Raw genomic sequence first — 15,934 nt, 5'->3', positions numbered from 1 at the left:
AACACAGGATGGCTTCTAGAAAAAAAAAAAAGACCAGGGCAAGGACAGAGGGTGTGAAGATCCTGCAAAGGCCAGTGATGTTAAGAGCCCAGAGCTGGGTGGTGACTGAGGGAGTGGAGAAGAGGCAGGAGTTTTAAGAGCTATTTTGATGGGACTCGGGAATATTGACTGCCAGTGAGGACTGAGGGAGACAAATAGGTCAAAAATGACTTGAAGCTTCTGGCCTTGGCAACTGGACACTGGAGTTTAGGGAAGGTAAGAGGAGAGCAGGCTTTTGAGAGAGGATAACAAATTTGATTTTGATCACATGAAGCACTTTGTTTATTTATTAGAGCATTGTTTTAACTCCCTTATAACCAAGATTATCCATATTTATTACAAAAGCAATAATATCAAAGAATGCTTTAAAATGCAATTAAATTTGTTTAATATAGATAAACTGTGAGTAATAAGATTGTTTTCATCATAATATAGGTGTCACACATTTCTCCTGGTAACTAAAAAAGATAAATGGGCAGATAAAACATAACGGTAGAATAACCTAGAATAGTAAATTTTATTACTGGAAGTCTCTCCTCGCGATGGACAAACTCAACCACATTTAGCACACAAGGAAACCAGGGACAAGAGAGGCTGGCATTCTTCACTCTACAAATACTTAGGGCACTGACCATGTGCCAGGCACTTGCTTGGTGCTAGGGATATAAAAGTAAACATACAAGGTACCCGTACCCAAGGAGCTCACAGCCAAGATAATGGATGACAATGTCTTGAAAGCAGAAATTATCACACAGCTTAATAATTATTGTGAGAAATGCATGCTCAGGATGCAAGGTGCAACTCATCCAGGCTTGGGAGCAGCTATTGTGAATGAGCTGACATGGAAGGAGATGCAGAAGTCAGACAGAGAGATTATGAAGCAGCGTTCTAGGAGGGCCAAAGTGAGGGCAAGCCCAGTGCAATTAATGACCAAAGGAGTGAAAGTACAAGGGAACTCTAGTCCCGGGTTTAGGAGACAATAGTCTCCTGATCCCCAGTTCAGTGCTATTTTAGAATAGTGCCTGTGTATTGACAAGTCTGTGAAGATTCAGCACATACATCAATACTCTTGCATAGAAAAAAAAAGCTTACATGGCTCGCGCTTTACCAGTGTAGACATTAGGATTCTCTAAACTGTCTTGCTTAAAATGTTTCTTTAGAGGAATAATTACTTCCTATTTTAGCTTTTCATTTCCTTCCAAATGTTTCTATCAATTGGGTCATGCCATACAATTCTTCAGTCTGGAAGGGATTTAAGGTATCATTTTTTTGGCAACCAAGGAAGTGCAGGGGCAGGGTGGAGTAGGGCTCAGTGGGAGCAATGCCCACCCTGGTGCAGCAATAAAGGGCACATTCTCTGCAGGGGACTTAAGAATTAATCATTAAATTGACCAAAATCACTCTGCCTTTTATTATCACCACCAGTTCTGAATAATGTCAACAATAAATACTTGCTGCCAAGACAAACTTCTCTTACTGACCCCTCCCTATTTGCATGGCACTGCATTGTGTACCCAAAGTGTCCATATTAGCCACAGTTAGCTCATATGGCCACACCCTCGCCTTTCAATTTTCTTCTGTTAACATAGCTTGAGTAGTCAAAATCAGACATATCAAAACCCCACATCAATGTGCATCTTCCTGAAATTATATTTCTCTCCAATTAGCACACTCATCTTGACTAGTCTCATATCTATCTCCAGCTGGGACCACAGGGGGCTGACATCTGATGCTGCCACTTCCCTATGCGCAGGTTCACCAGGAGCAGTCTTCGCTCATCTTCTCCAGTTGGGCTATCTGGCACGTGCTTGGAGGGGTAAACACCGAGGGGTCTTTAATACCCAGCTGGATGTCAAAAAACCGCGTGGACAATATCACACTGTAGTTTTTGGTAAAGGTTTCCTGGACAGGATAGCAATCTTTGACTGTATAGATGCCAATCCAGGTTTCATCTATAAGAGGAAAAAAGTTGACTTTTGAATAAAGAAGACAGGCAAGAAGTTCATATTTTTTCTTGTGATGGCAAAATGTACATAACATAAAATTTACCATTCGACCATTTTTAAGTGTTTGGTGCCCTTGAGTACATTCACATTTGTTGAACAACCATCAGCACCATCCATCTACAGAACTTTTTTTCATCTTCCCAAACTGAAACTCTGTCTCCGTTAAACACTAAATTTCCATTCCTCTTCTCCCAGCTCTTGAAACCCACCATTCAATTTTCTGTCTCTATGAATTTGACGATTCTACATACCTCGTGTAAGTGGGATGGTTCTGTATTTATCATTTTCTGCCTGCATTGTTTCTCTTAACATTATATCCTCAAGGTTTACTCAGGTTGTAGCATGTGCTGGCGTTTCCTTTCTTTTTAAGGCTGAATAATATTCTGTTGTATGAATATACCACATTTTGTTTATCCATTTATCTGTTGATGAACATTTGGGTTTCCACCTTTTGGCAATTGTGAATAATGCTGCTGTGAACATGGGTGTACAAATATCTGTTTGAGTCTCTGCATTCAATTCTTTGGGAGATATACATATATATATATATATATATATATATATATATATATATGGAGTTGCTGGGTCATATGGCAGTTTTATCCTTAAATTTTTGAGAAATCACCATACTGTGTTCCACAGCATGAATGCCTGTGTGGTTAAAGCTGTCTTGGGATAGGCATATATCAGCAGCAGGGCAGAGAATGGCTTCACATAAAAGCAGGCTGGTTTGCACACTCAGCATGATGGGAGTAGATCTGAACCCTGCAACTGTAGGAAGTGGGGGAAAGAAAAGGAGGCACCTGATTCAAATGTGTGCCTTAGGCAGATGCCTTCCATGTCACAGACCTCCAGGTGACCATCAAATGTCAAAATCAAGGCTAAGTTCACAAGAGTCAAAGTGGCAGAGAGGTGCAGGTGGCACTAGAAGGCTGAGGTGTTTCAAATATGAAGCTTAGATCCCATTGCCACGTAGTGAGCAAAATAACGTGCAGACCTAAGTGGATACTTTAAAAAAATTTTGATTAAGCAGATGTTTCCCTAAAAACTACCTTCCTTAAAGAACTTAAACCTTCTTCCCCACCATGCATCCTGAATACAATGCTTAGATCCTTTGAACGCTTACAGGATCTAGCTGACTTTCTGTCCGACCACTCCTGGACCATGATCTGCTCCTGGGGCCCCCCGATGGAGTACTGGTCTTCAAAGGTGGAGTTCTGAGGAATGTCAAGAGGGTCCCAGGGCTCTGTCAGGGTCATCTTCGAGCACTGCTTGGTGGCTTGCTCAATCTGAAACATCACTCCATCCTTATACAGCAAAATATATTCAAATAATCTGAAACACAGATGGAAAGAAATAGTTTGGGACTTCATGTTACAATCATTGTGTGTTTTAACAGCACAACACCTTTGATAGATATTACTTTTAAAATAGAAAGAAATTACTTGCTTGGCAATCACTTAACATTTATAAACACTAGACACATGAAACAACCTGCATATGAAATAATTAGAATTCAGAGGTCAGGCCGAGCATGATGGCTAATCCCTGTAATCCCAGCACTTTAGGAGGCCGAGGAGGGAGTATGATTTGAGCCCAAGAGTTTGAGACCAGCCTGGGCAACACAGTGAGACCCCTGTCTCTAGAAAAAAATTTTAAAAATTAGCCAGACATGGCAGTGCACAGCTGTAGTCCCAGCCACTTGGGAGGTTGAGGTAAGAGGATCACTTGAACCTGGGAGGTCAAAGCTGCAGTGAGCCATGATCATGCCACAGCACTACATACATCCTGGGTGAGATCCTGTCCACCATCAAAAAAAAAAAAAAAAAAAAAAAAAATAGAGGTCAAAAGTGTATATTCACTGGACAAATTTTGACCAAGGACCTAGTGTATGCCAGACCCTGTGCTTAGCATTACAAACATGGGGAAGATGTGGCCCTGGCTGAACAGCTGGCTTGTGAATTTTTGTTTACCTACAGAGACACAGAAGGACTTGACTCTTGTTTGGTGCAGTTTCTCTTGCAGCACTCAGTCAAGGAATTATGGGGGTATACCGAATGTAGGAAAAGAACGCACTGAGGACTGGATGGACCGAATGCCTGTGCCTTACTGCCTCCACTGCCGAGCAGTCATGAGTAAGGGGCTTGGATGCACATAGCTGATCCAGCACGGGCGCAGCACACATACCCTGCAGGAGCTGAGATGAGCAAGGACAAAAGCCGAGGCGCCCCAGAGCAAATGACTCCCTCAGCTGAATTTCTCTCCATGCTCTCAGCCTCCTCCCATGACTTCCTGCTCAACCTTCCTTGGGAGTGACAGGGAGATAGATATTCAGAGGCTGAGCCCAGGAGTCACCAGCCATGCCATATCGGCATCAGTCCTGTATCTTTGTTAAAGCTGAGCCATCTTGGTGTTGGGGGAAGCCTGCTATGTTTCTATGCATTTCACTGTCAATCCAACACTTAGGCCACAGCTGCTGGTCAAGCAAAGTATGTCTTGCAGAAAAAAGTGTGTTTTTCTTGCAAAAAAAAGTGTGTTTCTCAGAAAGTGAAATCTGCAACACTTGAGGGCTGAAGAACCTAGAGAGGTGACTTTTCATCAGCAAATAAAAATAGTCTACAAATTATCTGTGGCTTATGAGACCCAATGCACTAGAGGAGCCTTCAGGGAGGACGTGTGCTCTCCATCCCAAGCCTCAGCTTAAAAATTGTTTTCTTCAGAAAAAAATGTTATAAAGGGTTACTGTCTTTATAGTCAAAACACAGTCATGCATCACTTCATGATAAGCCTATGTTCTGAGAAATGTATCATTAGGTCATTTCATCATTGCACAAACATCATAGAGTGCAGTTACACAAACCTGGATGGTACAGCCTACTACACACCAGGGCTACACGGTATGGCCTACTGCTCCCAGGGTCCAAACCTGTACTGCATGCGACTGCACTAAATACTGGAGGCAACTGAAACACAATGGTAAGGATTTGTGTATCTAAACATAGAAAAGGTGCAGTAAAATTACGGGATAAAAGATAAAAAGTGGTACGCATGTATAGGGTACTTGCCATGAATGGAGCTTACAGGACTTGAAGTTGCTCTGGGTAGGTGAGTGAGTGAGTGAGTAGTGAGAGAATGTGAAGGCCCAGGACATTACTATACACTACTGTATGTTTTAGAAACATTGTATACTTAAGTTACACTAAATTTATAAAAAATATTTTCTTTTCTTCAATAATACATTAATTTTAGCTTCCTGTAACTTTTTAACTTTATATATGTTTTGATTTTTTTAACTCTTTGACCCTTTTGTAGTAAGACAGCTTAAAACACACATTGCACAGCTATAAAAAAATATTTTCTTTCTTTACGTCCTTATTCAATATGCTTTTTTCTATTTTAAAATTTACTTTATTTATTTATTTATTTATTTATTTTTTTTTTGAGACGGAGTCTTGCTCTGCCACCCAGGCTGGAGTGCAGTGGCCGGATCTCAGCTCACTGCAAGCTCCGCCTCCCGGGTTTACGCCATTCTCCTGCCTCAGCCTCCCGAGTAGCTGGGACTACAGGCGCCCGCCTCGTCGCCCAGCTAGTTTTTTGTATTTTTAAGTAGAGACAGGGTTTCACCGTATTAGCCAGGATGGTCTCGATCTCCTGACCTCGTGATCCGCCCGTCTCGGCCTCCCAAAGTGCTGGGATTACAGGCTTGAGCCACCGCGCCCGGCCTATTGAGGCGGAGTCTCGCTCTGTCGCCCGGACTGGAGTGCAGTGGCCAGATCTCAGCTCACTGCAAGCTCCGCCTCCCGGGTTTCCGCCATTCTCCTGCCTCAGCCTCCCGAGTAGCTGGGACTACAGGCGCCCGCCACCTCGCCCGGCTAGTTTTTGTATTTTTAGTAGAGACGGTGTTTCACCGTATTAGCCAGGATGGTCTCGATCTCCTGACCTTGTGATCCGCCCGTCTCGGCCTCCCAAAGTGCTGGGATTACAGGCTTGAGCCACCGCACCCGGCCAAAATTTACTTTATTTTTAAAAAAACTTTTGTGTTAAAAATTACAACACAAACACAGATATTAGCCAGGCCTACACAAGGTCAGGATCATCAGTATCACCCTCTTTCACTTCCACACCTTGTCCCACTGGAAGGCCTTCAGGGCCAGTAACATGCATGGAGCTGTCACCTCCTATGATAACAATGTTTTCCTCTGGATACTCCTGAAGGACCTGCCTGAGGCAGTTTCACAGTTATCTTTTATGTAAGTGAGAGCACATTCTAAAATAATGATAAAGGTATAATCTAGTAATTACATACATGTGGCCAAAAAACATATGAAAAAGAGCTCAACATCACTGATCATTAGAGAAATGCACATCAAAACTACAAAAAGATACCATCTCATGCCAGTCAGAATGACTATTACTAAAAAATCAAACAACAACAGATGCTGGTGAGGTTGTGGAGAAAAAGGAACACTTTTACACTGTTGATGGGAGTATAAATTAATTCAACCATTGTGGAAGACAGTGTGGCAATTCCTCAAAGACCTAGAACCAGAAATACCATCAACCCAGCAATCCCATTACTGTGTATATACCCCAAGGAATATATATCATTCTGTTCTAAAGACACATGCATGCCTATGTTCACCGCAGCACTATTCACAATAGCAAAAGACATGGAATCAACCTAAATGCCATCAATGATAGACTGAAAATGTGGATAAAGAAAATGTGGTACATATACACCATGGAATACTATGCAGCTATAAAAAGGAACAAGATCATGTCCTTTGCAGGTGGAGTTGGAAGCCATTATCCTCAGCAAATTAATGCAGAAACAGAAAAGCAAATACTGCATGTTCTCACCTATGGGGAGCTGAATCATGAGAACAAATGGACACATGAGGGGAGCAACACACACTTGGGTTTGTTGGTAGAGCCTGGGGGAGCGAGAGCATCAAGAAGAATAGCTAATGGATGCTGGGTTCAGTACCTAGGTGATGGGATGATCTGTGCAGCAAAACACCATGGCACACGTTCACTTGTGTAACAAATCTGCACATCCTGCACATGTACTCCTGACTTAGAGTAAAAGTTGAAGAAAAAAAAAGCATAATATAGGAATTACTTATATGCTAGAATTGTATACAACTGGCAGCACAGTAGGTTTGTTTACACCACCATCACCCCAGACATGTGAGTAATGTGTTGCGCTACCACATACTATGGCTATGAGGTCACTAGGCAATAGAAGTTTTCAGCTCCATTATAATCTCATGGGACCACCATTGTATATGTGATCCTTCATTGACTGACACTTCATTATGAAGCACATCAATGTATTATTAGCAGCCGTATGCTTCAGATTTCTATGAAATAGTATGGAAATATAAACATGACATCATGTTACACATTTATATGTATCTTGCTTATTTCAGAAAAGATTTGAAATGGCTTACGAGGGTAAAAATAACCCAGATACCTACCTTTAGAAGTGAGAATGAATATAGAAAGAAATGTAAGTGTGCATTTTATGAGATACTGCTCAAAAATGGAGCTAATTTTTTATAATATGCATGCAGGGTCAACATAACACTATTAGCCCTTTGAAAAAGCTTGGAGTTGTATTGTCACTGTTTTCTCATAACCAGCTAAATCGCTGGCACAACAGAGCCTAAGCACTGGCTGAAGAAACACAGCAACATTAACCCAACTCTTAGAGCATTGTTCATTTGTAAATATGGGAATTGTTGTACATATACAAATCCTGTTCTGTGATACTTTTAACGACAAGTGGGCCACTCAAAACTGTCTTCATTGTTCTCCTCACCACCAGCAATATCTTGTGCTTTCCCCAGTGCTAGACATCTGGGCTAGAAAGTCATTCCTAGCTTTTGCTGATATCCCTGTTGTGTGCTTCTCAGATTGCAATGGTTGTTCCCTGGAGAGTATGTAGCCATGTGCAGGAGAGGGGGTTTCCTTCTTCGATGATCTTCGATGATGGAGATCATCGCCATCACTCTCCAAATCCACAGGATCACAGAAGTGTCATTAACATAGTTTGACTGTGTCCCCACCCAAATCTCATCTTGAATTGTAGCTCCAATAATTCTCATGTGTCATGGGCGGGACCTGGGGGGAAGTAATTGAATCATGGGGGCGGGTCTTACCCATGCTTTTCTCCTGGTAGTGAATAAGTCTCACGAGGTCTGATGGTTTTATAAATGGGAATTCCCCTGCATAAGCTCTCTCTTGCCTGCCACCATGTAAGAAGTCCCTTTGCTCTTCCTTCATCTTCTGCCACTGTGAATCCATTAAACCTCTTTCCTTTATAAGTTACCCAGTCTCAGGTATGTCTTTATTAGCAGCAGGAAAACAGACTAATACAGTCATCCTGGCCTCATATTTGTCATACATGTCATTCTAGCCTCATATTTGCCTCCCTCACCAGAGTATACTAGACAGAAATGAGACAATGAGATTCTTTCCTCTTGACCTGTGTCATTGCGACTGAGGTCTAATAGTCAGCCTCTTGTGTGACTGAACATATCACATGTAAACTTAGAAGCTGAGGGAGGCTATTTTCCAAAATGCAAATGGAATAGGATTAAAGAATGAAGCAGAGAGAAGCACTAGCAAACTGGGATTCCAACAGTTGTTCATTTCCTGGATGCCCTTTTTTTCTGAGATGCTTGGAGCACCCCCACTTGCAGAGTTACAATAAGCTTCCTTTGTTCTAATAAACTTTCCTTCCTTTTTTGGTTTGCAGTTTTTTATGCTACTCAGTTCTATCATTTCTGATAGAATCAAGGACTCCAGCACTCCATGGAGAACCTCAGGGGGCAGCTGCCAGCACAGCTGTGCTGGGAAAGGCCCGGCATGGCCCTGTGTGCCACCTAGGGCCACAGATGCCTGGTCAGTCACCTGCAACAGAAGGGCAGGGGACAGCAGGGAGGGAATATCACAGCTTCACTCTTTCCCTGAGGCCAGCTCTGCCCACATACAGAAGTAAAATTTAATTTTAAAATGAAAATTCTAGACCTGGAACAATCACTACAAAATGTTAACGTTTGTTAAATCTGGGTGGTCTGAACACAAGTGTTCGTTTTGGTATTCTTTGTACTTTTCTATGTTTTCAAAATATTTACTTTTTTAAAAAGTAGACATCTGATATTGAGGTTATGTTGACTGTACCTTAAGTTAAACTGAAAATAATAAATTAATGGAAAACAAAATAGAACTATATAATTCATTTGTTTTCAAAATCCCATGTGGATATAAATGCTAGTACTGCTTTATGATAAATTTTAGAAAACATTTAATGATACTGTAATGGCGTGTATGTTTATGTGAACGTATTAACAGTTAGGACATAAGTCTCTCCATCACAAATAGAATACAGGGCCTGTGGCCTGACAGGGACCAAAGGTCAAAATGCAGAGATCAGCCACGGTTGAGATGAGTAATCAGAGAGGGGATGCTGTATGGGAATAACCCGTGGACCCAAGGGATTAACAGACTTTGAGAGGAACTGGATTCCTGGAGGCGAGATCAAAGCCTGGCTCTGTCACAGAGGTAATTGTGAGATGAGAGGCACCAACGCCCCCGCTGAGGCATAGTCAAGCAAGGTGAGATGCTGCAACTGGTGTTCAGGACAGGGAGGCCGACCAGCCCAGGTCAACAACAGCAGGCAAACTTCGCCTTCTTCCTGGCCAGGCACCAGGCAAAGCACAGTTCACTGGGAGGGGCAGGCGAGTTCCCACAAAGGCCCTGCTGCTGCTGAGCCTCAGCTGTGAGCAAGGTCAGGTTGGCTAGGCCCCGCCAAAGGGTCAGAAGGCCAAACTCTCCACGGCAACCACAACACACAGGACGGGCCAGCAGCCTGTTTTGCTTCTCACCATATGGGACAAAGGATTTTTGCTGTTTTTAATAAAATTCTCAGGTTACATTGACAATTTCCATTGTTTTCTGCAAATCCATTTCCCTAAAAGTAGGCTCTTGAATCACCATGTTTTCTGAAACACTAAAAATCTGGGGAAGTTTTCTTGCTTTAAAAATAGTTTTTTTTTAGTAAAATGGATTCATGATCAATATAAAAAATGAAAACAATCTAGGAATGGAAAGGGAAGCAAAAATTGCCCAGAAACTCTAATTTATAGAAATAACAACTCTGTACACGTGTCTGGACATGCATTCTTCTAAATATATCTTTATGTACATATTAATTTTTATATCTAATTTTTAATGTTTTAATTGTGGCAAGATACACATGACAAAAATGTACCATCTTAGCCATTTTTAAGTGTACAGTTCAGTAATGTTAAATATATTCACATTGTGGTACATCAGTCTCCAGAACTCTTGCAAAATTGAAACTTTATATCCATTAAACAATAATAACCCATTCCTCCCTCTCCCCAACTCCTGGCAACCACCATTCTATGAGTTTGGCTACTCTACATAGTTCATGTAAGTGGAATCACACAGTATTTGTTCTTTTCAGTTAATATAATATCTTCAAAGTTTATCTGCGCTGGAGCATGCGTTGGCATTTCCTTCCTTTTTAAGGCTGAACAGCATCCCACTGTATGTATACACCATATTTTATTTATCCATTCATCCACTCATGGATTCCTAGGTGTTTCCTAAGTTTGGCTACTCTGAAAAATGCTGCTATAAACATAGGTGTACAAACATTGCATTGATTTCTCAATATGTACTCTACTCATTTTACGCAAATGAGTACCTATTTATTTATTTGTTTTCTAACCATGCATTTTAAATTCAACAATTTGCCCTTGTTAATCTTTTAAGTGAAAAGATAAATCTAATTTTTCTAATTTTTATCGTAAAATATTTTAAATATGCGGAACAGTTGAAGAACTAGTATAATGACCACTTTTATGTCTGCCTCCTAGGCTCAACAATTCTCTACATTTTACAGTATTTTTTTTCTATTTTTCTAAGTATTTCCTTAAAACAAGAGCTTCTGCCACATGCTCCCAATAGGATTGTATCTTAGAAATAAAAATTCATTCCCTGATATCTGCTCCATATTCAAGTGGTGCCCCAAATACATCTTAAAGTTGGTTTTTCAAATCAGAGTCCAGTTAAAGTTCAAGCATTATATTTGGTTATGTCTCTATCAAAAATCTGGAGTAGTACTCCTACCTTTTTATTTTCCAACATGACATTGACTCTTTGAAGAGTTCAGGTTTGCAGATATTCCACATTGTGGGGTTTTTTGGCAATTTCCTCATGGTGTCATTTAAATTGCTCTTTGAGCTTTTGCCATTCTTATGAAATGGATATGAAATCTAAAGGCTCTTTTTTATTTGAGTTCCAAGATATTTGTAAACAACATGTCATTGGTGAGGTTGTACACTTCGGACTTTATCGTATCTGAAGACAGGTGATGTACCTTCCCACTATTAAGGCTGCTAACTTTGATCACCAAGTTATGTGGTAACTCCAGATATCTGTTATAAAAGTGTTTCCTTTTGCAATTGGCAAGTAATTGATGAGTGATACTTTGTGATGTTGGAAATGTTGTATTACCCAATAATTATCACCTAATGGTTTGAGGTAAAACCATTTCCTGAATCAAGTATTTCACTGGGAGTTGGGATCATAGTACCAATTGTATAGTAAATGACATCCATCTATCTTAATCTACTGAGTACCACACTGGACTCGTGGATTTGTTATTTATTCAATGTAGGACAAACAATTAAAGTCATTATTCCTTTTGATGCTAAAATTTGCCCAAGTTTGGTCAGAGGGAGCTCCTTCAAGTTGGTGTATATATCTTCTGACATAATCCTATTGGTCTCTGAGTGCTTCCTGATATTCTATGACACAAGGTGGCACAGACTAACCTTGAATTTTCCCTGCCCCAGATCTGAAATCAGGCATTTCTCTAAAAAACTCTAGTTACCCTTAGTGGGGAAACAACTTAGAAACTGACATCAGGGCACTAGATGTGCTCATTGCCATTGAGATATCATTGCTTTGAATGCTTTTCAGTGGTTAGAGTTTCCAATTAAAGAAAAACAAACTCATGAATTCATATAGATATTTTCCATTTAAATTAACATTTACAGGTTTTCCCCCTATTTTTTGTATTTATATATCTTTTCTCTTAAAATCAAAATCATGCTTCCTAAAAACATTAACAAAAACATTTATTTGCTTTATTCTATAATTTTGAAATAATAATAACTTCAAAACTATTATAAATAATAAAATTGCCAAGTGAAGTTTAAGATTTCATTGTAGTTCTTCTTATCCTTAGAATATAATTCCCTAGTATCGAGAGTCAGTATTGTGTCAAAAATTTACTTAGAATAAGACTATTCTCTGTGTGGTTATGTTTCCAGATTGATAGATCATTAGGTTCCTTTGTTTTAGTTTGTTCCCAATTCAGGGACTTCACACTTTTCCTCTCTGACTTTATTATTTAAATATGTAAAAATTTTCATATTTCAAAACTCAAAATGACAGAAAATGGTACATTGAGGCAAGTTCCTCTTCCATCCCTATCTCCTCTTCCCCTCTCCTCATGCTCCTTATAGATAACACTTTTCAACTGCTTCTATTTTGTTTTTCCTGCATGTCTGTCAAAAAATAAGCAAATACATATGTGACTTATTATTTTCTCCTCTTCTTTACAGAAAGAGTAGCATGCTATATAGACCTTTTTGCATCTTGCTTTCTCCATTCCCTACTAATGCCTAGAGACTATCCTCATTTTTTTATGGCCATATAAATTTACTGTGAGCTAATATCATTATTTATTTAGCCAGTCTTCTACCAATAAACATTGAATTGTTTCTATTCCTTTGATATTAACAAAAATAATGACCTTGTGTTATGCTGTTTTCGAGTTGTATGTTTAGGGTAAATTATTAGATGTGGAATTACCAGGTCAAAAGGTAGAAGTATTTGTGGTTTTGTTAAATATTACCAGATTTCTCTCCACAGGGTTGTACTATTTTGCATTCCTATCAGCATTATATTATAGTGCCTTTTTTCTTTATAGTCCTGCCAACAGAGCATGTTGTCAAACTTAAATTTGTGCTAATCTGAGGAGGAGTAAGAAATGGTATCTGACTACTAGGGTTTTATTAAGAACATTTTTAGTAAGTATAACATCCACAAGAGGGGTCTTTAAAAAGTTCACGGAAAAGGTGTATTATGAAAAAACTATGTACAGATTCCAACTTTTTTGACCAAAATAAACTCACAACACTTGTTATAACATGCCTAAACAGGATCTAGTTTGAGGCACTAAGAAGAATAAGACATCAGTCTGGATAGAGCTCCTGTCAGAGCAACATGCATTTTGCTAAAATGAAGCAAGAACAAATATTAAATTTATTATGAGGCTCAAGTGGCAGAACGGTGAAATCACTGATGTTTCACAAAAAGTTTATGTGACATTGCTCCAAAGAAGCAGTTACAAATAAATAACTCACTTTAAAAAGGTAGGACTCAGTATTAAGATTAAGATTTAAGATTTAAGCCCATAGTGGCAGTTCATCCACATCAATTTGTGAGAAAAAAAAAATCTTAGACCAGGTGTGGTGGCTCACACCTGTAATCCCAGCACTTTGGGAGGCCGAGGTGGACAGATCACAAGGTCAAGAAATTGAGACCATCCTGGGTAACATGGTGAAACCCCCTGTCTACTAAAAATACAAAAAAATTAGCCAGGTGTGGTGGTGGGCGCCTGTAGTCCCAGCTACTCGGGAGGCTGAGGCAGGAGAATGGCGTGAACCCAGGAGGCAGAGCTTGCAGTGAGCCAAGATCCCACCACTGCACTCCAGCCTGGGCAACAGAGCAAGACTCCATCTCAAAAAAAAAAAAAAAAAAAAATGTTGATCATGCCCTAATTGTACAGGAGACAATTATACAGGACAATTGTACAGGACAATTAACAGGAGAAACAATAGCCAGCACCACAGACACCTCAATTAGTTCAGCTTTTACAATTCTGAATGAAAAATTTGAGTTGAGCAAACTTTTCACTCCCAAGGGTGCTAAAACAATTGTGGCCCAATCAGATGCAGACAAGAGCAGACCCTTCAGTGGAAATTTTATACAAGTGGTCAAGATCCTGAAGCATTTCTTCTACGAATTGTAACATGAGCTGAAATGTGGCTTTACCAGTACAATCCCGAAGACAAAGCACAATCAAAGCAATGGCTATCAAGTGGTAGACGTGGTCCAGTCAAAGCAAAAGTAAGCTGGACAAGAGCAAAAGTCATGGTAAGTTTCTCTGGATGCTCAAGGCATTTTGCATGTTCACCTTCTGAAAAGCTAAAGAATGATAACATCTTCTTATTATGAGAGTGTTTTGAGAAAATTAGCCAAACCTTTAGCAGAAAAATGCCCAGGGAAGCTTCACCAGAGCTTCTCCACCATATCAATGTTTCTGCTCATTCCTCTCATCAAACAAGGACAATTCCATGAGATTTTTGATGGGAAATCATTAATCATCCACTTGACAGTCCTGATTTGGCTCCTTCTGACTTCTTTTTGTTTCCTAATCTTTAAAAATATTTAAAGGGGCTGGGTGCGGTGGCTCACGCCTGTAATCCCAGCACTTTGGGAGGCTGAGGCCGACAGATCACAAGGTCAGGAGATCGAGACCATCCTGGCTAACATGGTGAAACCCCTTCTCCACTAAAAATACCAAAATTAGCCAGGCATGGTGGCAGGCACCTGTAGTCCCAGCTACTTGGGAGGCTGAGGCAAGAGAATGGCATGAACCTGGGAGGCAGAGCTTACAGTGAGCTGAGGTCGTGCCACTGCATTCCAGGCTGGGTGACAGAGCAAGACCCTGTCTCAAAAAAAAAAAAAATTTATATATATATATATATATATATCATTTTTCTTCAGTTAATATGTAAAAAAGACTGCATTGACATGGTTAAATTCCCAGGACCTCACTTTGTTAAGGATGGACTAAATGGCTGGTATTATCACTTACAAAGATGTGTTGAAGTTGATGGGGCTTGTGTCAAGAAATAAGTTTATTTTTTTATTTGTATCTTTTAATTCTATTTTCCTATGAACTTGTAAAAGTCCCCTTGTACAATAGATTGCATAGATTTAAGGTGTGGAGCTTGAGAAATTTTTATGTGAACAATCTGAGTATCTCCAGCCCAGATCAAAGATAAGGCACCTCAGAAGCCTCCATTGTGCCCTCTCAGTCACTAACTTTTCTTTTTTTTTTTTTTTTTTTTTTTTTTGAAGCGGAGTCTCGCTCTGTCGCCCGGACTGGAGTGCAGTGGCCGGATCTCAGCTCACTGCAAGCTCCGCCTCCCGGGTTTACGCCATTCTCCTGCCTCAGCCTCCCGAGTAGCTGGGACTACAGGCGCCCGCCACCTCGCCCAGCTAGTTTTTGTATTTTTAGTAGAGACGGGGTTTCACTGTGTTAGCCAGGATGGTCTCGATCTCCTGACCTCGTGATCCGCCCGTCTCGGCCTCCCAAAGTGCTGGGATTACAGGCTTGAGCCACCGCGCCCGGCCAGTCACTAACTTTTCAAAGAGCAGTGTAATTTTAATTCACCTCCTTTCATTATAATTGGTGGAGTGTTCATATATTAAGCATCATCTGATTTTATTTTTCCATGAACTGACTGTTCATTTCTCTGCACATCAGGATTTTTTCTCTTCTCTATTTTCTATAGATCATTAATTAATTAGCCTTTTGTACTTGATATAAATTGCCCCTATTTTCCCCTGCCATTTGTTGGTTTTATTTAAATTTTTTCTACAATGCAAGGGATTTTTCATTTTAAAAGGCAAATTCCTTTTATTGTTTCTGGGTTTTGTCATATTTTTAAAAAGTTTCCTACTCTCAGATTATGAAGGAATGCATCATGTTT

General features: G+C 40.1%; 1 protein-coding gene across 1 annotated transcript in view; it reads right to left on the bottom strand.

The window, feature by feature from the left end:
• Nucleotides 1-292: 292 nt before the first annotated feature.
• The window catches only part of EPDR1 (ependymin related 1), a 32,644-nt gene continuing 17,002 nt past the window's right edge, over nucleotides 293-15,934 (bottom strand). The window contains 2 exon segments of the mRNA XM_033193665.1: nucleotides 293-1,991; nucleotides 3,172-3,380. Of these exon segments, the coding sequence (XP_033049556.1) occupies nucleotides 1,795-1,991; nucleotides 3,172-3,380 (406 nt within the window). The 3' untranslated portion in view covers nucleotides 293-1,794.

The sequence above is a fragment of the Trachypithecus francoisi genome, unplaced genomic scaffold (assembly GCF_009764315.1).
Source record: "Trachypithecus francoisi isolate TF-2019V2 unplaced genomic scaffold, Tfra_2.0 Lachesis_group4, whole genome shotgun sequence".
Taxonomy (NCBI): Eukaryota; Metazoa; Chordata; class Mammalia; order Primates; family Cercopithecidae; genus Trachypithecus; species Trachypithecus francoisi.
The sequence above is the reverse complement of the archived record's forward strand: the minus strand, read 5'-3'. Positions and strand labels throughout refer to the sequence as shown.